Source organism: Dipodomys spectabilis, unplaced genomic scaffold (assembly GCF_019054845.1).
Source record: "Dipodomys spectabilis isolate Male_0828 unplaced genomic scaffold, ASM1905484v1 ptg000002l, whole genome shotgun sequence".
Classification (NCBI taxonomy): Eukaryota; Metazoa; Chordata; class Mammalia; order Rodentia; family Heteromyidae; genus Dipodomys; species Dipodomys spectabilis.
In genome coordinates this window covers 5223031-5247779 of record NW_024870679.1, presented here as the reverse complement: position 1 = coordinate 5247779, position 24749 = coordinate 5223031, and the positions used below count along the sequence as shown (strand labels likewise).

The window sequence follows — 24749 nt, the reverse complement described above, 5'->3', positions numbered from 1 at the left end:
CTGAACCCACAGATTTTTGCTTGGAAGAAAACTGCTTTGTGAGACCACTGAAACCCCCAGTAAGCTGCACATATGAGAATTTTCCTGGAACTTGGGACAGGAGCTGGGTATTAGTCTGACCTTGGAAACTAAATGAAATATAAAGCTAAACTAATTAGAGACAACTTAATTCAGACCACTAGAGTGTGATCAAGGTGTGGTTAATGATTGGAAGAGAGCAGGAAAAGGCAGAAAGCAAGGCAAAGTTTGGAAATACAAGAGAAAGGTAATAGATTCAGAGAGAGGTAGTGAGACTCCAGTAAGAATGTTCCCAATGGAATTGACCAGGAGTAGATTTCACTAAAGTGAGGTATTTGGGACTCGCTTTTTTGCTACTTATTAACCAAACCCAAATGTTCTCTGCCAAAGGCCTGATGGCGGATATCATGGGCATGGGCCTTTCCATGCATAAATAGTATGAAGTTCTCTTTCATTTGTCCAATGGCTACTCAAGCTTTAGTTTCTACAAAGATGGAATAAAGATCTATATAAGGTCCCAACCCTCCTAAACGTATAATGATCTTTAGGTGTTCATGCCCTACATTTTACCTGTTTATCTGCCATTTCAATGGTCTATGCACTCACTAAGTTACATACCACATGTTCCCTGAGGTTCTTATCATTGAGCCTAATTGAAGAGATCAGCTATTAGATAAATATAACAGAGATGATCAGTTCCAGGGAAAATTACAGATGCTGAACTTATCAGAAAATGTTTTCAGAACTGAGTTAATATTTTCAGAAAGCAATATATTTATCAAATACATATGAGAAGGAAAGATACTAAAACAGAAAACTTATACTATATATGTATATGTGTATATGTATATATGTATATATAAGCATAGTAGATACATGAGTAGATACACATTTACATATATATATGTGTCTGTATATATATATATATATATATATATATATATATATATACGTGTGTGTGTGTGTGTGTGTGTGTGTGTGTGTGTGTATGTATGAGTAAAGAAAACAGCACTGAGAGCTGGGTGAGAGAGGAATGGTAAAATCTGACTAAATGACCCAGAACATTGCACTGCATATGAAAATGTTGGGAAATTAATTATAAAGAACAGAAAGTTTAGTAGGCAAAAGAGTAATGTAATTTAGCCTTGATTTTCAAAGACCCTTAAAGATCATTTCAGCAATTGTAGAGAAGGACTAAGATTGAGAGCAGAGAATCAGGAAAATTTTCAAGTTGTCCAAATTAGCGACAATAGGTTTTCTATCTACAGCAATACCATACACGTGAATTCCATACACACTTAAGAGGAAAGAAAACAATGGGTAAGTTGCTTTTTGCTGCTTAAGTGGAGATAAGCATCTCATGGACTTTTCTGCCCAGACTGACTTCAAACCAAGATCCTTAGATCTCAGCCTCCTGAGTAATGTGAGCCATAGCGTCCAGTTCTAGGTTGACAACTTTGTAAACTGTTTCCCACCTTCCCAGACAGATTAGGAGAGAAGCTGCTCTCTTTTGCCTCCCAACCTTGAGAAAACTGCACCAGCCCTCAGTGCCCTGTCCTCAGAATGGGCCTCCCTGAAGACAAGGAGTTTATTGGCAAAGATGCTCAGTGGCCCTGGGTAAGGCAGGAACAGGGCAGGTACCCACACGGTGTCAAGATCTTTGCCCTCACAGCACCTGTGCCTAGCCCAGAGACTGGCACGAGGCCCTCTGAAATGCCTACTGAAGGAGCTGAGGGAGAGAGCGGACTGGGTTGGGATCTGAGTCCCTTCAACAGGAGTCACCTTCTCTACAACTGCCCCTTTTCTGAACTCAGCTCTGAAATGAGCTCTTCTCCGTTTCACTCTTCTTCACATTATCCAAAATAATTCAATGTCCACCTTTTCCTTTGGGAAAATCAAAGGTTGACATGGCTACCTTTTGAACTCAAGCTGTTAAAGATCCTTTCTTGCGCTCAAAAAAGTTCTACTGATTTTTGAAAGGTCTTATTGATAAAACACAGAGAAACTCAGGGGGAAAAGGACAAAGAGAAAGAAGAAGAAAGAGAAAGAAGAAAGAGGCCAGAAAAGAAAGGGAAGGGAGACAGCCCAGGAGGAGCAGAGAGGAGCCAAAGGCTATTGAATGCGTAATTGCCAACTAGCTCATGAAACCACCACAGGGTACTATTTTTCAAATCCAAGGAGAAAATATTTACATAAAATCCAAAGGAGCCAGGCTCTTCGTTAAATGCTGGAAAATGGCAATGTATTCAATTCATTAATTCATGAATTAGTCTACGTAATATTTACTTGAGCTACATTTCTTCTTTAAGAAAGAAGAAATGAAAAACTAAAGACGGAAGAAAATTCTCTTTCTGTTTTGTTTTTCAGTACTCTGTGCTTGCTAAATTCGTGCACAGTTGGTGGTACAATTAAGAATTGAGGTTAAGCCAGGTGCAGGTGGGTCATGCATGTAGTCCTAGCTCCTCAGGAGGCTGAGATCTGAGGATCAAGGTTCAAAGGCAGGTCGGGCAGGAAAGTCTTTGAGATTCTTATCTCCAATTAATCACCAGAAAACTAGAAGTGGTGCTGTGGGGCTCAAGTGGTAGAGTGCTACTTGCCTTAAGCTGACAAGCTCAGGGACAGCACCCAGGCCCAGAGTTCAAGTCCCATGACTGACAAAAAAAAAAGAATTGAGGTTAATAAGCAACATAAACCATCCAGGTCCCTCTTGAAGATGTATGCTTCCTAAATCCACATAAAAGCCTGACAAATTTTAAATATTTCATTTTATTTAAGTTGTGTGTGTGTGTGTGTGTGTGTGAGAGAGAGAGAGAGAGAGAGAGAGAGAGAGAGAGAGAGAGAGAGAGAGAGTGCGGGCTCACACAGCATTGGGGCTTGAACTCAGAGCCTGGGTTCTGCCTATCCCTTAGCTAGTGCTCTACCACTTGAGTCCTAGCTCCACTTCTGGCTTTTCACTGGACTTTCTTGCCTGGGCTGTCTTCCAACCACAATCCTCAAATCTCAGCTTCCTGAGTAGCTGGCATTATAGTCATGAGACTATAAACACTTTTAAAAAGCAAGTCATGTAGAAAAAGTCCACAAGTATTTTGTACAGATTTCCAATTGTGCTTATTTCAAAAGAAAATATGTTACAATAAAAACATATCCAAAGAGTAAATTAGGCTTTAATTATGTGCAGCAAATTTTATATCCTCATTAAAACCAGAATCCCAACAATAAATTTGACTTACCACCAGAATTCGCCCTGCCACAACTGTCTACTCTTCCCAAACATTCTTTGTGGGCTCTTGCTCCACACTTGAAACATAAATAGCCTTGGTAAAATGTTCCTCTGAAAGGTAAAATTAGAGAGTGATGTATTAAAAGGTGCTAAATTCTGGCTGAATGAAATCATTAACACAAGAAGGGAGAGTCATATAGGTGTTTTGCAAAGTACTCTCCACAGAAGAAGAGGACTTGATTGACCAAGTCCAGGGATCATTAATAATGATCTGTTGGATCCCAACTGCCTATCTTCTCATCAGAAAATTCTGCCTCAGTTGCTAGAAACTCCTGAGACACTTAGCAATCATAGTAGTGTGGTTAAGCTGAGAAACAGGTCTGAGCAAGCTGACCTCAGGAGCATCTGGCAGACCTTGCAGGACGTGACCCGAGTGAACGTGTGCATCTTGAAGTCATGGCAATTGGAGTCTGCGAAGTCTGGCCTTATGTTAGATCTGCAAAAAGAGAAAAAGATATTTGTTCGAGGAAAAGCTACTTGTTCAAGAAAGTTTCACCACAGAGCTAAAACTGAGATTTCTAAAGGCTAAATTCATGAAAACTGCATCGAGTAGAGATCTGATTCAGGCAAAAAAAAAAGCAACCAAAAAAACTATCAAATACCCAATGGATGATAAGCCAAAAATATGTTAGGCACTAAAGCATGCAACAAACTCTGGCTGTGCAAGGAGCTGCAAAACAGAAGGTCACGAGCAATCTAATCAGAACTGTGCACTGCAAGGATGCTAGAACCACCCAGGTCAGCCTACAGGGAAACAGTGGAACTTGTGGATATTCATGCTGTATGCTTCTTTTCTATAGTCTTACCACTGAAGTATGTCTTACCACTGAAATATAAACTAGTAGGAGGCAGTGCCTTTCCAGAGTTCATCTCTAAAGAGCTGTGTGGTTTACAGAATGGTCTATAAAAAGGAATTTTAAAAAACAATGCATTGATCTCTTCACTAAGTTTTTTTTTTTCCTATCCAGGCACAGATGGCTCATGTTTATAATCCTAGCTATTCAAGAGGCTGAGAGCTAAGGATCCCAGTTTGAAAACAACCATGCAGGAAAATCTATGAGACAATTGTCTCTGATTAACCACCAAAAACCCAGAAGTGGAGCTGTGGATCAAGTGGTAGAGTGCCAATCTTGAGCAAAACAGCTAAGGGACAGTGCCCAGGCTCTAAGGTCAACCCAGTATCAGTACACAGACACAGACACAGATACACACACACACACACAAACACAGAGACACACACACACAAACTTCTTCCTTAACAAACAATTCACTTTCCTCACAATCCAAATGCAAACTGTACAAAATAATGTGCATCATGTAGCTCTTGTGTTGTGCACACATATACAATAAAAAATTAGTGTGCATACCTCAAACTAACTTCATAGTGCAGTTAGCCTGTGCCAGACCCTGACATACCCACCTGATGTTCATTCCTTCATTTAATTTTTACCTCAGTCCTAAGCAACCATCATTAATAACAGTACTCATTAACAAACAAGGAAACTGTATTTACTCTGAAGTAAAACTCGAAGGAAATGATAAATGAAGAACTCCAATCCAGCTCTGTGTTCTTAGTAGCCACTTGAGCTACAGTAAGATGAGAAAGCCAGCAAAAATCACACTCAGTCTTTGGTAAGAGTGTTCAGAACAACTAGATCTAGAATTATTTTAAATTAGCCATGACACAGAAGAGATCAGAAAATTCAGAACAGGGTAAACATGGCTATATGAATCAGAGGTAACACCTAGAAGGCTACAAGAACACACTCCAAAACGTTCCACACAATTTGAGACTGTAGGAAAAGTTCTGAGATACTGATGAGCTAGGATTTCCCCCTTTTATAAAATACAGCAAGTCTCAGACACAGAGCCTCGGCGTAATGAAGCGTAACACAGGCAGGCGACCAGGCATCAATCTTTGAGATGCCAAGAGAAGCCTTATGAAAAAACATTCAGCAAGGCAATTGGAGTAGCAGGCAGCGATGCAGAAGTGTCAGAGAGGTCAGCCTTGCCATCCATCTGCTGAATACGAGAGTGCTAAAAATGAAATCAAATATTAGTGCCAGCTGGGATTTCTCCGCTCTGTGCTTCTGGTGACCTCGCTTTTTAGGAAAAATGTTCCCCGTGCACACTGAAAAGTATGACCATTTCTATAGAAACAGTTTTTGTGTTGCTGATTAAAAATCACAAAGCTCTTCTTCAGGAAGGGAAGGGGGAAATGCACAGCTATACACATAGTACTCTGGTCGCACTGTTCAAAACACATTGGATTCTTGAGTCTACAAAGCTATGCATTGAAAGGAGCACAGAGACCCATTTGCTTAGCCAGAAAGGGCTGTTGTTCTACCCCCTCCCCCCCAGGTATCAAGGTACTAAAGTCATAGATGAATTGTGAAAGACAGTTTCAAAACTGGGAACTTGAAGAATGTATCAGTTTGGAGTTTCCTACAGGCAGAAACTTATGTCTACAGATTCCAAACAGGTAAGAGCTGAAGTAACGTCAACAATCTGCCTTGGACCAGAGGTAGGACACCATTCTCTGGGGATAGATGAATGGATGGGTGGATGGGTGGATGGATAGATAGATGGATGGATGGATGGCCATGTAGATGGGTGGGTGGATGAAAGATGGATAGAATGGATAGAATATGCACACAATTATATACATATATACATATATTGGCATATGCATTAGAGATGTGTTTGGACCATTTGTATTTTTTCTTTCTTTTTCTTCTTTTTTTTAATTGTGAAAATACTGTACAGAGGAGTTACAATTACATGGGCAAGATAATGAGTACATTTCTTATCAAGCATTGCTGCCTCCTCCTTTGTTTCCCCTTCCTATCCCTTCCCATCTCCCCCCCTACCGCCCTCCCCCCTACCGCCCTCCCCCCTACCGCCAAAGTTGTAAAGTTCGTTTTTCAACATAACGACTTGTACATCTTGTTGTTGCAATGGGTCCACCTGTGTCCCTATTTAAACGATTTGTTTTTTTTTTCCCTTCCCCCTACAAATTATACCAACATTAAATACAGTGAAAGCAGGGGTTATATTGTGGGGGAGGGACATTTTATCATCAAGTTGATGCATAGAGAGGTCACAGTTACATACATAAGGTAGTATGTACACTTCTTGTCTAACTTGTTATCAAGTAACAAAGAAGTTGAGTTTTCAGGAGACAAAAAGCTGAAAGGAGAATCACAAACACACTATGAGATTTTTAAAAATCTCATGGATAAATGCAACTGAAAATACAACTACTGCTAACAGTAGTTGCCTTAAGGGAAATGAAAGGAAGTAGTGGGGTGAAGGCGAGGAGAAACTGTCCCAGTTTCTTAAACTATAACTGCATATATTATCTTAAAAATCTCAAATCAAACATTAAAGAATAAAAGTTAACTCTATGACCCTCCAACTGCTACTGAGGCACTACTGAATATAAAAGCAAAGGAGAGGGCTGGAATCTGAAATTAGACCACCTGGGCTTAAATCCTCACTTGCAAATCAGGAACTGTGTGACCTCAGGCGAGTTGGAAAGTATAAAACAGGAATGCTAATAAAACCAAACTGGAAAGGCAAAGTAATGTACATCAAGTGCTTAGCATACTACCAAGACCCAGAGCTAGTGTTCAATCACGGCGGGCTCTGGTTTATGAAGGGCTGACAGAGAATCCACAGGACCATGGTGTGACAAGGAATGTGCTCTATGAACCCCATAGTCTCTTGATTGCTCAAAAGCAACTTCCCAGAAGATTGCCATTCTCTGGGGATTTTCTAGTAGGAAGTTGCTCAGTGTCCTAAAGATCAGAAATGATTCTTTAGGTGCAATAGAAGTAGACTTTTGGGGAGAGGATGTGTATGAAAAAGCCCAAGGAACTGGAAAACGTCATTCCATGGTAACCTACATATTCTGTCTCTCCAAGAGGATGTAGAGGCCAAAGTGAGTGAGCTGGAGGATGGGACCAGCTGGGAAGGGAGATGAGGGGAAGAATACGGAGAAAGCTCAGGATTGATAGGCTGGGAAGACACAAGGGTGAGAAGAGTCAATGGTGTCACCTGCTGCACACAATTACACACATAGAATTCATACTCATGCACTAGACACGTTGCTGCTCTTTGCCTGCTTTTCCTCAGCTGACACTTCTCACCACAAATCTAGGCAGAATCATTCACTCACTCCATGCATGAATATTGATTAACTATCCTACAGAAAGGCTCTAAGGCAGGGACAGAAAGATAATCCAGCCACAGACAAGGCAATGCGGGGAAGATGAGGTGAGAGAAGGGTCAAGAAAAGAGGAGGGATTTTTATACCAAGGATGGATTGACCACACATTTAATCAACAAGAAGAAAATCCTGTGACTCCTAATGGAGAATTCCTTAGAATCAGACAAGAGGGGAGACAGCAAAGCAAAACTATGGGATGGTGCTGTCTACAACTGCGAAATGAGGATCTATAGATAAAATGCAACTCTATATAAAAGAATTTTGGTAACCTACTATTGATCTATGACAATCTATTTTGTAGAATTTAGATGGAACACTGTAGGCTTCTCAGTAAACTGGTCCCATTTCTTTTGCCTCACACAAAGCCCACTTTCAGTAAAAGTGCACACAATCAGGTATTTATGGGACAAGTTATGTTGACATTCTTTTGTGTATCAGTCCTGGGGTTTCAACTCAGAGCTTAGCTTTCTCCACTCAAGGCTGGTGTCCTACCACTTGAGCCACACCTCCACTTCTGGCTTCTTAACTAACTAATTGAAGATAAATGTCTCACAGTCTTTTCAGAACCACAATTCCCAGTTTTCAGCCTCCTGATTTGCTAGGTTAAACAGGAGTAATCCACAGGCACCCCCAGCTTATGCTGACATTCTTAAAGACTCCTCATAGTTTCCTGGGTTCTGCAATGGTCTCTCCTCACCTGGCTCCGTCACTAACTCTAAGTTGAGAGCCCATATCCCACCAGCTGGGGTTCCTTCTCTATCCTCCAGATATGCACTTCCAGATGTGCTACAACCTCCAAATGCAGCACCTACAAAAACTCAACTGGCATACCTGACATTTCTGATTCCATCTTCTCACCAATCAACGTCAAGTTTCAATGCATTCTTCCCTCCCTTCTATTCTCTGTATATTGGAATTTCTCCAATTTCTCCCAACCTCTTCTTTCTGCCAACTTCTCTTTTCTGAAACAATGGGTGACTTCAATCTTTAAAAATACCTCCTCAAAAAGGTTACCAGGTACCAGTGGCTCACATTTGTAGTCCCAGCTACTCAAAAAGCTGAGATCTGAGGATCAAACTTAGAAGCCAGCCTGGGAAAAAGTCTGTGGGAGTCTTATCTCCAATTAACCAACAAAAAGTTCAAAGTGGATCTGTTGCTCGAATGGTATAGTGCCAGCCTTGAGAAAAAAAAAAAAAACCTAAGAGACAGAGCTCAGGCCCAGAGTTCAAGCCCCAGTAATGGCACAAAAATAAAATCTAGATATATTGAAGGGAACCAGTTACCAGAGTAGAAGCTGGGAGAAATGCTGAAATTCAGATATTTCAGCATTTATAATGTCTGACTTGATGCTCTGTGGCCACTGGAATAGACCTCATAGACTTTCACTGACTTTGTGCAGTCCTAGAAGAAATCCTATCACTTGCAGTGGCCTGTTAGTGTACTACCTCCCCTCTGGCTATGTCTGAGGACAGGGGCCACACCTTCCTGTTAATGTGTCTCTTCCTACAATCATCCAACATTCCACCAGGAAGATTTCACTGCTAGATATTCTTGGTTGATAGAAATCAGTAAATGTCTTTCTACTGAAGTGTTTTCTTTGTTTTCAAAAGGCTGCCCTTGGCCACAATATCAGATATGAGAGATGGGGAAAGAAAAGGAAAGATAAAAAAATATTTTTACTAAGCCCCCAAAAAATCACATCAATCATATCAAAAGAAAACTAAAAAAACCCAAACATACATAATGACTAAATTTCAACCATGTGTCATACTTCCTGTTAATTTACCCACATTCTCTTCTTTGAGAAAATAGTTTTTATAAAAATTAAAATGCCATATATTTTAGTAGTAAGCACAGCAGTGCAGTGGTAGTCATTATTTTTTTTAAATCTATGTATTTAAAACACACATTTCTCTCTGTTTTAATCATGAACACAAATTCCTTGTGCTACTTGCATACTATAATACAGTTTTGGAATGTAGAAAGCAAATACTAACAAAACAAAATCAACAAAAATAATCATGACCAATTACACAGAAATAAGAGGTGAATTGATGTATGATACCACATTGCCTCATGCCCTGTAAATATCACCAGGATGAACAGCTTAACAATTATGTAAACTGTAAAATGTTCTTTAACAAAATGCTGACCAACCTTACGCTACTTATTACTCTATGCAAGTATTTCATTATCCATTCTCTTCTTTCTATTTACCTATTAACTTCTGTAACATAAGTGCACTGTTACTATAAGTAATATTATTTAATCTGCTTTTCCAAAGAAATGTATTTAAATCACTTAATACAGATCTTCTATCATCTTCACAAATACTGGGTTTTATCAATGATTCTTCCATATATTTTATTTATATACATATATGCGCAATAAACACACATATATCTTTGGTGGTAAATATGCAAACACTCACCATTCAAGTTATCACATACCAAGATTTACCATCCATGTTGAACAGATAACCAAAAAATAATTTGTTACTTCAATCGATGCCAAAAAGGATATGAAATAAAAACGATGATGTAGTAGGTGTGGTGATTCCCACCGGAATCCCCGGACTCAAGAGGATGAGATGGGAGAAGGATGAGTTCAAGGCCTGCCTGGCCTATATACAGCGAGACTCTGTCTCCAAATAATAAAAGAGCATTGTGTGTTTCTGATGAAAGTGCTAAAAAAGCAAAAAGCAAAAACCAAAAAGGCCGGGTGCCGGTGGCTCATGCCTGTAATCCTAGCTATTCAGGAGGCTGAGATCTCAGGATCGAGGTTCAAAGCCAGCCTGGGCTTCCGTGAGACTCTTATCTCCAATAAGCCACTCAGAAAACCGGAAGTGGTGCTGTGGCTCCAGTGGTAGAGTGCTAGCCTTGAGTTCAGGGACAGAGCTCAGGCTCACAGTTCAAGTCCCATGACTGACACACACACACACAAAACCAAAAACCTAGAAGTCGTGAGAAATAGTTCTTTAACAGAAAGTAATCAAACTAATGACAATAGAGAACACATTTAATGCAGAACATGTATCACAATTACATCAAACAAACCCTTCAATTTGTTCTGAAGGATATAATCAATGTATTATGACAAGAAAAATTAATAGGAAGGGTAAATTTTACTTTTAAAAATACACAGAATAAGCAGAATTTTTATTTGGAGATGACATTACTGGGACTATGAAGAAAACTCAAGAGAAAATAAAAATTAAACATTGATGAAACTAACCAGAGAAAGACACCTTACAAAAGACATCTGGGAAAATCCACAAATACAGTGTTTGATGTTCAGCAGCTGCAAAATACAGTAATATAAGCAAGTGTGTGTCTCCAGAAAAACCTTCAGTTCAAGGATTTGGGTGGTCTAGTGACACTGGGCCTATGTGACCAGCCCCACCATTCAAATAAAACCATAAAAGGGGGGGAGGGGAGAGTATGGGAAGGGATGAGAAGGGGAAACAATGAGGAGGCAACAATGCTTGATAAGATGTACTCATTATCTTGCCCATGTAATTGTAACTCCTCTGTATGGTATTCTCACAATAAAAAATAAAATTTAAAAAGAAACCATAAAAGGGACTGAGGCTATATAGCTCAGTGGTAGAGCCCTCACCTCCAGTGTGTAAGAACTTAAATTCAATTCCTAGCTCTTCAAAGAAAGAAAAAAAAATTGCAAAGTAGAAGTGAGTGCTTATTTTTATCTCTCTTTTAAGGAGTTATACAAAGGAGTTACTATTCAAGATATCAATGCATGAATACAATGCTTCTTGATTTCTGCAATCCCTTTTCATTATTTTTTTCCACCCCACCAAACCTTCCCCTCCCCCCAGTTTCTTAGATTTGTAGGATATGCATTCAATTTTATGATTGTTTTCTCCCCTCCCCTCCTCTCTTCATGCATCTAAAACACAGAAAAGAAAGTCTACGCTGGCACAATACAATTCAATACCTGTAGCAAACCAAATCACCTTCATTTTAGAGATGAAAGAAAACCAGAAACATCCCCAACAGTACATAAAAGTTGTAAAGAGATTGTAGGCAACTTGACTGAAGTCCACGGCTAACAAATCACTCAGAGTAAGATGTGAGGCACAGAGCCCTTGCTCTTAAATACTGTGCTAAAAAACTCTCACAAACCAATTTAAAAAGTCAAATGGAGCTAAATGTTTGCCACATAAGTGAAAATATTATTGATATAAAAAGAGCCACTAGGAATCAATGAGAGCATAATGATAAGTTTTAACACATAAAAAAGTTGGCAAAGGAGGTAAAACGGAAATGCACAAAAGCACTCTCCAGCCTCATTAGCAAATGCAGACATATGGTGTTCCATGAGATGGAGGCTGCCGCAGGCATAAAGTTTGGACAGACACAGCCATTCTTCAACACAGATCGCCCTATGCTCCCCTTCCCACACCCATAAAAGATGTGGACTTTGCTCACAGGTTTGGTTTTGGAGCCCACGTTTGTAAATGTTCCCTTAAATGGAAGCACAAGAGACTGTTGTAGGCCAGACCCAAGTCTGAAAGAAAATAGCACATGAATGGAGTTTTTTGGAGTGGACAAAAGCTTTCCAATGCGATTGGGGGACTAAGAAAAGCCAGTTAAGCTATTGAGGCTGCATTTATTCTTGCTTTTCCTGCTATTGGTAAGGTCTCTATCCTTCATCTGTTCAGTCAGGACTTGACCCAAACTGTGTGAGCATGGGGAATGAGATGTGTCTTTTTCTTGTTGTTTCTTAGGTGTATATAGTGGATATATATATATATATGTATGTATGTATAGTGGAGATATGTGTGTAGCTCCACTAGAAAAATCTTCATTTTCAATGTAATAAAAATTAAAGCATTATTCTGTTACTTAAAATACTAATTGTAAATAGACTAAATGCTTGATGTTGAAAGCTCAGACAAACTGTGGTACACTCATATAGGGGAAAAACAGCTATTGAATCATATTAGAGATGAGCTGTTACAAAAAAAGTGGTAAGTATCAAAGTGCAGTAGAATGGAACTCGCAGCTGTAACTCTACTCAGGAGGCTGAGATTTGAGGATTATAGTTCAAAAGCCAGACCGGGTAAGAAAGTTTGTGAGATTCTTATCTCCAATGAACCTCCAAAGAGCTGGAAGTGGAGCCATGGATGAAATGGTAGAGCACTAGCTTTGAGCCCAAAAGCTCAGGGAAAGCACCCAGGCCCTGCGGTTCAAGGCCCTGGACCAGCACACACACAAAGCAGTTCTGTGGGGGACATTTCAGGCCAGGACCTAATCCACTTACTAATCATCTCTGAAATCTCATAATCTCATCATCACTGGTAAACTCTAAGTAGCCAAATATATATATATATATATATATATATATATATATATATATATATATATACAAATATATTTGAATGTATATTTGAATATAGATATAAGGCACACATATTCATTTCAAATTTTCAAATAATAGCTCTAAAGATAGTAGGCCTTCTAACTCAGAAGAAAATTTCTAAAACAGAGAAAATGCTATTATTATCTTAGTATATGTTATCTTATATGAATAATAATGCTAACCTCCATCAGCACTAAAAGACAGATCAGACAAACATGCAAACTCAAGGGCCCAGACCGCTAAAGGTGTACAAAACAGAGACCTGGAAGACCTGAACGAGAGCAGGCAGGGCCATTCTCCACACAAGTCCACCCCACCCCTCACAGCACTGAGCTGGTTAGGACAGGGGCCTCATTTAAAAGGTAGTTCTGACACTTGGAATCACACAGACTAAACATTCAAAACCATCCAGGTTGGGCTGGGAAGGTGGCTCAGTGGTAGAGCGCTTGCTTTGCATGCTGAAGGCCCTGGGTTCGATTCCTCAGCACCACATAAGCAAAAAGAAAAAAGCCGGAAGTGGCGCTGTGGCTCAAGTGGTAGAGCACTAACCTTGAGCTGAAGAGCTGAGGGACAGCACCCAGGCCCAGAGTTCAGGCCCCACGACTGGATCAAAAAAAAAAAAAAACCATCCAGGTTGTTCAGGCAACTACAAGCACTCCTAAATTGTCCAGATTTGAGAAAGCATTCTAAAACCTAGCAAAGACCTGGTCCAGGATTTCCAAGTGAAATCGATTATTTTTTATCTCAAATATATGCTTTCATATAAGATATAACTTTAAGGGCTTCATTAGGCATTGTTTTTTTCCTTCTGTTTAAGGATTTCTAGGATGAAGTCCAATTTATTTTTAAAATAGACTTCATTGTGAAACTGAATCTTCCAAGTAGTAACAGGTAAAGACAAAAGGAATTTTCAGAATAGCTTTTAGTAAACGCACTAAATCCTGTGTTTTTTCAACATTTGTTCCATTACCACCATAGCGTATTAATTATGCTGTGGTTATCTGAAAGGGCAAAGAAAATTAAAAACCAACAGGCCTTTCAAAAACCAATTTAAAGAAAGGGAAAAAAAAAGAGTTCAGAAGAGATGTCTTCACTTTTTCCTACAGACCCAAAAAACAGACTGGGAAGAAAGGATTTATAAATCATAACCAAATCTTACTTCTTATATTCTAAATCACGTAGTCCTTTATCTGGGAAAATGAATAAAGACTTTCAAAATACCAATAAAAATAAGATAATGTTTGGCTCTGAAAAATAGTATTTTCTTATCTATTGTATATTACTTTTTTATTTCATTCCAACATTGGTGCAATAGTAATTTCAAATACACATCCATCACTACATTTCAGTGACACTGAACGGAAATTATTGAATGAAATGTAAAGTCAGTAAAATTTATAATAAATTTAAAGTGGAAAAGTGTGACATAGTGGGTAACATAGGTATATTCATACAAACTTGATGTGTGGCTTTTGGCATATAGCATATTCTTTCTAGTTTGAATTCCATCACCAGTTGAAGAATTTAATTCCTTCAACAATTGTCTTTCCTGATATGAAAGGACAGCATCCAAGACTAAAATCAAGAACAATTAATATGAATATATTGAACTACACAACAGTAAAGAGTTCTGAAATTATTGTATGGGTCCGTGAAGAGTAAGAAAAACATTTTTCTTGTGTTTTTATTATTATTAGGTAGTTGTACAAAGGGGTTAACATTTAACAAATCCGTTTGTAAGTACAATGTATAATGGATCAATAGCACCTCTGTCATTCTTCTCCCCTATCCCTCTCTTGCTCCCCCACAAAAAATACTTTAAAAGCTGGGCATAATGATTCATCCCAATAAGCCCAGATACTCAGGATGTACAGATGAGGGAGATCTTGTTCCAGGACCGTCCAGGCAAAAAAAGTGAATGGAACTCTATCTCAACGTATAAACTGGGCACAGTGAAATGGCATCTGTAATACCAATTACATGGGAGGCCACACAGGTAGAAGAATCATGATCCAAGTCTGGCTGAAATGAAAACATTAGGACTCTATCTAAAAACTAACTAAAGCAAAAAAGGGTTGGGTGTGTGTGTGGCCCAAGTGGTAGAATTTCTCATCAAGGTAGAACCAATAGATAATCTAAATATATATACGATAAATACATATAATAAATATATAAATATAATGACTATAAAGATAAAATAAATATAATAAATATAAATATGAAATATCTAAATATATAAGATATATACCTAAATATATGTATATATAAATAAGATATATAACTACATATCATATATTTACACACATAGAGTTCTTAATATATGTGTGTATATTCACACACACACACACACACACACACATACACATTGGATTGGTTTTTTATGCACCTTGAGTCTGGACATTGTCCCAAAGCTGCTTTTGCTCAAGGTGAGCACTCTACCACTTGAGCCACAGTGCCACTTGAGTAGTTTACTGGAGATAAAGAGTCTCAAGGACAGCCATGTGGCTCATGCCTGTAATCCTAGCTACTCAGGAGGCTGAGATCTGAGGATCTCAGTTCAAAGCCAGCCCGGGCAGAAAAGTCCATGAGACTCTTATCTCCAAGAAACCACCAGAAAACTGGAAGTGGCGCTGTGGCTCAAGTGGTAGAGTGGTAGCCTTGAGCTGAAGAGTACAGGAACAGAGCCCAAACCCAGAGTTCAAGCCCCACGACCGACAAAAACAAAAAGAGTCTCATGGAACTGGGCGCTGGTAGCTCATGCCTGTAATCCTAGCTACTCAGGAGGCTGAGATCTGAGAATTGCTGTTCAAAGCCAGCCCCAGCAATTAACCACAAGAAAACCAGAAATGGCACTATGGCTCAAGTGGTAGAGTGCTAGCCTTGAGCTGAAGAGTACAGGAACAGAGCCCAAACCCAGAGTTCAAGCCCCACGACCGACAAAAACAAAAAGAGTCTCATGGAACTGGGCGCTGGTAGCTCATGCCTGTAATCCTAGCTACTCAGGAGGCTGAGATCTGAGGATTGTTGTTCAAAGCCAGCCCCAGCAATTAACCACAAGAAAACCAGAAATGGCACTATGGCTCAAGTGGTAGAGCACTCCCTTGAGCTGAAGAGCTCAGGGACAGCGCCAGGCCCAGAGTTCAAGCCCCATGACTGCCACAAAAAAAAAAAAGTCTCAAGGAGTTTCCTGCCCAGACTGACTTCTAACCACAATCCTCAGATCTCCACCTCTTAAGTAGCTAGGATTACAGGAATGAGCCACTGGCTCCCAGCTAGAGATCTTAATATATTTAAATAATGGAAATAAAATGTTTTTTATAATACACACTTAATAAGCAGATAAAAATTACGATTTGCCTTTAATACAGTTTATTTAATCATGCATGCAGCATATTAACTAGGTATGGATTGTAGGCCAGCCATTTTCTCACTCTGGAAATACAATAGTGAATTTATCTGGCTTCCAAAATGATGCATCTCCAGCTAATCTGGACAGAGTCACTTTACTTCAACTCTTCCCACTGGAAGAAAGAGTTCATTCTCTTGCCACTGAGTATGAGAGAAGGGGAAAATAGAGAGTGAGAGAGAAATAGGTGGTATTTCAATACTCATGTTCAAATACCAAGGCAACACCCCCGAGGTCAGCCCTTCTGTGTAGGGAAGAGGTGCTGAGGTGGGGGGGATTTTCTCCTTTCCCCAGAAGTGTTTGCGGGCTGGGAATGTGGTTTAGTGGTAGAGTGCTTGCTTAGCATGCATGAAACCCTGGGTTCAATTCCTCAGTACCACGTAAACAGAAAACGCCAGAAGTAGTGCTGTGGCTCAAGTGGTAGTGTGCTAGCCTTGAGCAAAAGAAGCTCAGGGGCAGTGCCCAGGCCCTGAGTTCAAGTTCCAGGACTGGCAAAAAAAAAAAAAAAAGATTGATTCCTAAGAAATGCTCTTTGGACTACAGTTTGGACACGCCCTATACACACCATAGGAACACAGGCATCATGAACACTGAGCTCGAATCTGAGTCATTTTGAATCATGACTGATAAGAAGATCACTATTGAATTAGCACATTTCACAGAGCCCAAGGAAACAGAGATGATGTTATCATAAGGAGCTATTTAGAAAATGAAAGAAAGAAATCTGACAAGCTTTGTAAGGTATCCCTCCAAAAGTCTGTAACAATGACATTATGCAAAAATGATCTTTGAATCAACATCATATCCCCTGCACACAAACTCTGTGTGAAACTAAATTCTATGCTTATTATAAATGGAATCTCATTTCTATAAATTCATCATCAATTGAGGCTACTATCACCCATCAAAACAAAACTGTTTAACAACATGAGAACTATAAAGTGTGAAATGTATTTACTGAAGGAAAATACATAAGAATGATCACTATTGCTGGGACCCAACCGTCATGATGTATGAGCAAACAATAAAAGATTTTATTCAAAGGAGGTTTGGTTGCATTCTAGGCTCAGCCAGACTTACAGGTTATCGCAATACCTGCCTTCTATGAGCCTGTCATAAAGGTGAAGGGACAACACTCAAAAACATCAACGAATTGTGGAGAAGGAAAGAGCATGAACAGAACACAGTGCCACAGGGGAAGCTGTCACAGCACAGTAGAATAATCAAGGCAGCATGAACAGACCAAGACACAGGCTGCTCTTGTCTATGTCTGTCCCCACAGTAAATTCCAGAATTTCTCTGAGCAGAGAAGGGATTTCCAAGGGCTTCCAGAGGAGGTCTAATGGCAACCAACCCCCACACCAAGGCTTGGGGTGAGCATGGAGCATTTGAGCCAGAAGGAATGGATCAAAGACAGAAAGGCAGCCCTGAAGAGACAAGCAGTAGATATGGAAGGGCATAAGCCTGCACAGGTCAGAAACTGGGGAGTATAGAGTTAGTGGAAAAACACACCTGACCTTTACAAAGAAGACCAACAGGTGCCTTTGACCCAAAAGCTGAGGGCCCAATGCAGACAGATGCAGCATCCTCCATAAGGAAAACAATTCCCCTGATGTCCGCCAGGCTGCCTCCGAGAAGAAGCTGAAGCTTCTCCTTGCCATAGCTGAGCCAGAAGGAATTTCAGTGGAGCCAACTTTTAAGGCGGCCTCTCAGGAGGAATCACACACAAGCCTGCTTCCTCTAGCTCCACCACATGAAAGCGCTTTTCACTCCCTCTGTTTATTTCAGTCTCCAACCCACAAAAGCAGCTGTAATATTCTGAAGAGAATCACTCCAAATTGGGGCTGGGACCATGATTGTAAGCAGCTTAAAATGTCTTTCCAGCAAGCCAGATGTTATGGCTTACACCTTTAATCCCAGTTACCCAGGAGGCAGAAAGCAGAAAGGATTGTAGTTTGAGGCCAGCCTGAGCAAGTAAACTGATGAGACCCTACCTCAATCAATCACAACTGTGCACAGTGATACAAGCCTGACACCTCAACTACAAAGAAAGCATAAACAGTAGGATCAAGGTTCAGATCAGTCCAGGCAAGCTCTATTCAAAAACTAAAGAAGGTAAAGAAATGAAAGGAGGTATGCTGTGGTTCAAATGGTAGAATGCCTCCCCATAAGACAAGACCCTAAATTCAAACTCCAGGTAAATTAGGAATTATTCTATGGTCCAGAAACCTTGGATTGGGTGAGTTTATAATACAGGCATCCAAAAGAACAGGCAGAAAGAGGGGTTTTGAGACAGCTGTTTTCTGTAGTCAGATGGAAAACCATTTTAGAACATGTAGATCTTTTCAACCGGCCCCATTCTCCACCTTGAAGTAATAGACTGATCCTCTAATTCTGTTTCTCTCTCTCCCTCCACACACCAAAAACTAATTACATCAGAGAAACTCAGAGTAAAATATGCTACAAAAGTACATTTACTACCCTTGTCAATGAACTTCAAATTGTCCTGAGATTTGGGACCTCTCCATTGTATACTCTCTATCCATTCTGAAATAATTTAACCTCCCCAAAGAAACAGAAAGCATACAGAACTGTAAGGCTCGAGTGACTACTCCTGTGTTGTTACTGTTCTCAAAAACCCTCTCCCCACACAAACCATGAACCCCATAAAACCACAGCAGCCATTGCTTAGCCCTCAAGTTGCCCAACATCTGCTACCTTCCTCCACTTGAACCACTCTAGTTCTTGCTGGCTAAAATCTGGATTCTCCCTCTGTGCTCAGCTTCCAGCCAGCCAGCGAGCTCAGTGACATAGGTATAAAATTAAAAACACACAATTTGTTTCCTCTGGTTCTTGATATTCCCCACTTCTTAAACCCTTGTAGGCAAACGTGCTAGAAAAATATTTTGTCCTAATATTTTTGTCCTCTAGCTCTTGATATGTGTGTATTTCCTAGTGAGTTGTTACAAGTCAATGTCTCTGGGCCATCTCTGATTGCTCATTCCTGTAATTCTAGCTACCCAGGTGTCTTGAGATCTGAGGATTGTGGTTTGAAGCCAGCCTAGGCAGAGAAGTCCAACAGACTCTTATCTCTAATTAACCAGCAAAAAACTGGAAGAAGAGGTGTGGCTTAAGTAGAGCTCCAGCCTTGAGCAAAAAACTGAGCAGGAGGTCTTGAGTTCAAGCCCCAATGCCAACACACACACACACACACACACACACACAAGCACACCAAGTGGGTGGATTTCTCTGGTATCCTAATTTACCATGTAATTTCTGCACCCGTTCCATCCTGTACCCACTGTTAATAGGCTTTGCCAGGGCTGAGCAACCACTGGCACCAAGTTCTTGCATGTCCAAAACTGTGAGCTAAGTCAGTCTCCTTTTCTTTATAAAGCACTTAACCTTAGGTATTTTGTTATAGAAATGCAAAACAGACTTTAGACATGTGGTGTGTAGGATGAGGTAGATGTTCTACCTGTTCACATGACTAGAGGTGAGCTATTTTGTATTACTTTGCTTTATTTCCTATCATATAGAGAAGAGTTAACAGCTCTTGAATTTTTTTTTGTATTCCTAAGAGACTGACTTTCTTTTTACTTTTTAAAAAACTGTTATTGTAGAGCTGACTTACAAAGGGGTTATAGTTACATGAATCAGGTAATAATAAGTACAATTCTTTTTGAACCAGATCTCCCTTTCTGTCCGTCTCTCCCACCCACAAGATATCCACTGCATTTGCCACATAGTATCTACTGAGTATCACTATTGTATTTGTTCAGCCTTGTTTGGTCTTTTATGTACCTCTCTTACCCTCCCAAATACAAACAAACTAACAACAGGAAAAGAAAACAAAGACAGCCACAATGGTAACTAAAAATGTCTTTTGTTTCCTTTTCTTGGAGTTCATCTCATAGAATATTATTTTCTGTGATCACCTGCACATAGTTAGTGAGTCTTTGTTAACCACTCCTATTCACATCCTCCTTTGGCCTCAGTAGATATATATATATACACAATGGAATTCTACTCATCTATCAGAAAGAATATTGTACCATTCGTAAGGAAATGGGAAAAAATATATTAAGCAAAGTAAGCCAGAGCAAAGAAACGTAAGCTGTATGGTTTCCCTCATTTATAGTAACTAGAATGTACCTATAAATCTACAAGTAAACACACTGAATGATTAATGAATGATGTATATGATATATATGTACATATGCATACACACTGGGACATGATAAGAGGCTGACTTTTGCCTGAGGCACTGGGACCTATGGGAAATGACCATAGAGGCTTCCAGAACTCTGGGCCTGCATTGATGTGGGAGGAGGAAAAACTAAAGTTATCAGCATCCCCCATTTCAGATAATATGTAAGGTCTATGGAGCACAATGACCCATTGCCTTTCACATTTAACTTCACAATAACTCTGAAATAACCGATTATCATCTTAATTTGCAGATTATAAAACAGAGGCTCAGACAGCTTCAATAAATTCACAAGCGTCACTTGACTTGAAAATCTCAGCTCCATGATTGAAATACTGCCTGCTAAGTTCCAAAGCAAATGCTTTCAATCTTTATATCATATGACCTGGCATTTCATAAGAGAATTGTGAGAGATCTTAGTTTCTGGGAATTGTCATGTGACCCATGCTTGAAATAATGAGCAGAGACTCATTAATAGCGTCCCTTGCCTATCCGAATTTCCACAGCAAGGCCTTCTTACGTTGGGCTGCGGTCACACTAAACACACTGAGCAGAAGGACACAGCCAGAGGATGAACTCACCCTTACTCTCCCAACCCAGCCCCACTGCAAGTCCCAGAAAGACGCATTCGGGTCTCAAGGTCACACTCCAGCTTCTGAGCTGAAGCTAGGTGAGGCTACAACTTCCCAAGCAGTTTCACAGAGCAGTCCACAGAATACAGCAAGCTCCTCAATGCTTCCCAGAGCCTTATGATTTACTGTCAGGCAACATGACACACTTCGGTCAGCTGCTGCAAGCAGATGCCCAACGTGATCTAGGATCCTATCTTTCATTTCTATTGATGATACCACTATTTCACCAATGTTACAGAATCAGAACAAAATACCTACTGCCTACAGAGCTGACATAAAGATGAAATGAATGAAAAGAAAGGGTCCTGCACTATACCTGGAAGATGGTAGATAAGGATAGTAAGTAGATAAAGATGGTAAATAGTGTTTAGTCTCCTGAAATGTTGCAATACATGGTGAGAGAAACGTATTACATGTTGCCATTTCCAAATTGTGGTTCAGAAAAATCAAGCCACTTGCTCAAGCTCATGAAGCAATTAATAAATAGACTGAGCTCTTACCCACCACACAGTATTAAGGAGTTTGGAAATTATTATATATGTCATAAGAAATAACAAAAAGGATTTTAAATGTGCAAAATACTTCTTGGTACACCAAAACCAAAGCAAAAGATCTTAAAAGGAAAAATGAACTCTCCAATCTATCATCCTACTGTAAGCTCATATGAAATCAACTTATTCAAGGTACTTCAAAGCTTACCTCGGTTTCAGCTCCAAACTATAATTTCTGGTCATGAATATTCTTCCTTTTCTCTGCCATTTCAAGTCCTATTTACCTCTGCAGTATATGTCCCATCTTCTCTCTGAGACTTTTCTATATGACCACAGACCACACGATTTGGTTTGTCTTTGAAGTTACAAGACACTTAAAATCTAAATATGAGCCAGGCACAGATAGCTCATGCCTGTAATCCTAGTTACCCAGGAGGCTAAGATCTAAGAATCAAGGTTCAAAGTCAGCTTTGGAGAGTTCCCTAGACCCTTATCTCCAATTAACTAACAAAAATCCAGAAGTGGAGATGTGGTTTGAGAGGGAGAGTGCCAGCCTTGAGGGAAACAAGCTAAGGTAGGGTACAAGGCACTGAGTTCAAGACCCATTATTAGCAACAAAATAATATAGTGCTATCTTAGCTGCTTCAGATACTCTTTTATTCAATAAGTCATTTATTAAATGTCACCTGTGTAACAAGCATTGTTCTGGGATAAGTAACAAATATGCTTTGAATGTCAATCCTGACTAGGATGAAGATGGCATCAGGCAAAGAAGAATACTTTGCAGAGATACAAGACACAGTGAGGAATAAAGGAGAAATGAAGATTGATGCACGGGGAAAGGAAGCAACTATTTGGGGATCTGAGTCTTGAATGCCACATCAATGCTCTGCCTCACAGAACTCAGGAGAAATCCCAAACCAAGTAGAAAACATGCTATCAGCCAGGTGCCAATGGCTCACACCTGAAATCCTAAACACTCAGAATGCTGAGATCTGAGGATTGCAGTCTGTACCAGCCTAAGCAGACAAATTTGAGACTCTCTTCCCTCCAATCAATCAGCAAAAAAAAACAGAAGGGGAGGTATGTCTTTAAGGGGTAGAATGCTAGCCAGTATGAGTAAGAACTAGGGGGCCCGAGTCCAAGCCCCAGTACCAGTACCAGTACAAAAAGAAAAAAAAAAGTAATGAAAGACAAATCATCCCATGGCGAGAATGCCTTGCCAGTTTAGAAACTGGCAGTTGAGACAGATGTTCTTACAACAGTCATCTGGACCCTTGCCAGGGTTATACTAGCAGCAGCAGCCCATTAACAAACAGCAGCCTGCACAGAAACCGTGAGGACTTTGCCATGGCCTCTCCTCCTGCCTGTGCCCACACATGTAGTGTCATCACAGGCAGCATCCTAACTTCAGGAATGGTTCTCTGAACCGGTAACTGCTGAGCCTAAAACACGGTGAATCTGCTGGCCTCCGGTGCCTCACACCTGTCATCCGAGCTATCAAGAGGCAGAGATCTGAGGATCACAGTTCGATGCCAGTGCAGGCAGGGAAATCGTGAGGTTCTTATCTCCCATGAACTACCTAAAAGCTGACAGTGAAGCTGAGCTCCAGCCTTGAGTGAAAAAGCTAAGGGACAGCATCCAGGCCCCACTACAGGCATGCATGCACGCACGCACGCACGCACGCACGCACGCAAGCACACACACACACACACACACACACACACAGCACACAGATAGTGAACAGTCAGTGTAAGTGGGAGAAGTCTGGTACAGGATCTTTACAATATATGCAGGGTTTTCTGTGGCAGATCAAACTCTTAGTAAGCTATGCATACTGGGTTAAAGTCAATAGCTACTAAGAGGCCTATTTCTTGAGTCTCCTAGGCAACTATTTGGCAGTCACAAAGGAAGTTTTCAGCCAATGAAAAATTTCTATTGACACATGACTCTTTTTCCTGAGAGCAACAAGGTAACCATACCCTTCTGAGAAGGATATGTTTGTAAACAGCAATTCTGATAGATGATGGCAAACACAAAATGATTTCAAATTTAGGTTATTGCTAGACAAAAAAAAAAACCTCTAATGAAAGAATTTAATATTATGTTATCAATATCCCTGTCTCTGGAATAAATAATGATGTGTGACAGTCTAACTCCAGGGCTGTGGAAAAAAAAAATCAATGATCTTTTTACAATTTGAGCTCTGATATTTGCAAAGTGCTTTGGGTTTGAATGAGGAAAATCACCAGAGGATGACACAAACATAAATCAATCAATCAAAAAAAAAAGGAAGAAGAAAATAAAGACAGAAAGAAATTGCTCACAGAAGACAAACAAATCACTCCAAAGCACAATTTTATTAAACTGTACTTAGGTTTGATCCTCTCAGAAGGCCCTCCTTGCCTCAGGAGGGCCCCCTGCTGGAATGTAAGTGCTCTGCAGACACTGCTCCGGGAGCCAGGCTGACCACTGAGGACTGGCAAGCTCTTTTGAGTTTTTCCAGGGCATGTTTGAGAACTGTCTTTTAAAAAGCCATCGATTAAATGAATCAATCCATTCTCTACATCATAGTGCTCGGGCTTCTTGATATCAAAAAGCCTTTCCTTTAAAAACTAGTAGCAACCAAACTCCCTGGATCACACACACACACACACACACACACACACACACACACAAACGCACGCACGCACGTACGCACGCACACACACACACACAAACTGTGCTTTTGATCAAGGATTCATTTTAATTTCTTTAGTCTTGCAGGACAGAGTGTCTTTCTGAATCTGCACAGACCATTGGTCTTCTTTCTTTTATGGTGGTTTTGAATGTAAGCACTTTCTTCATTTATAATTACACTGAAAAAGCTCATTCTGATTATTTTTTCTACCATCCTTTAATTCCCCCATAAGAAATAAGGCCTAATTACTGAAATTTCCCAATGTCTGCAGAACTATTAGATAAGAATTCAAAGCAGAACGTCACACTGAGGTCATGAAAGCCTTAGTCTTCCTAAAGAGAACACACTGTCATTTCCCAGCATGTACATGTGAACACATACAAGGAAACACACACAACAGTAACCATCTCATGTATGTA

General features: G+C 40.0%; 1 protein-coding gene across 2 annotated transcripts in view; it reads right to left on the bottom strand.

Moving 5' to 3' along the window:
• Nucleotides 1–24749, bottom strand: part of Vav3 (vav guanine nucleotide exchange factor 3) — a 347236-nt gene that overhangs the window by 126918 nt on the left and 195569 nt on the right. For both annotated transcript variants that reach the window (XM_042675890.1, XM_042675882.1), the window contains exons 16-17: nucleotides 3633–3734; nucleotides 3249–3349 (exon numbers count right to left, since the gene is read on the bottom strand). In XM_042675890.1, the coding sequence (XP_042531824.1) occupies nucleotides 3249–3349; nucleotides 3633–3734 (203 nt within the window). The remainder of the gene's footprint in view (nucleotides 1–3248; nucleotides 3350–3632; nucleotides 3735–24749) is intronic.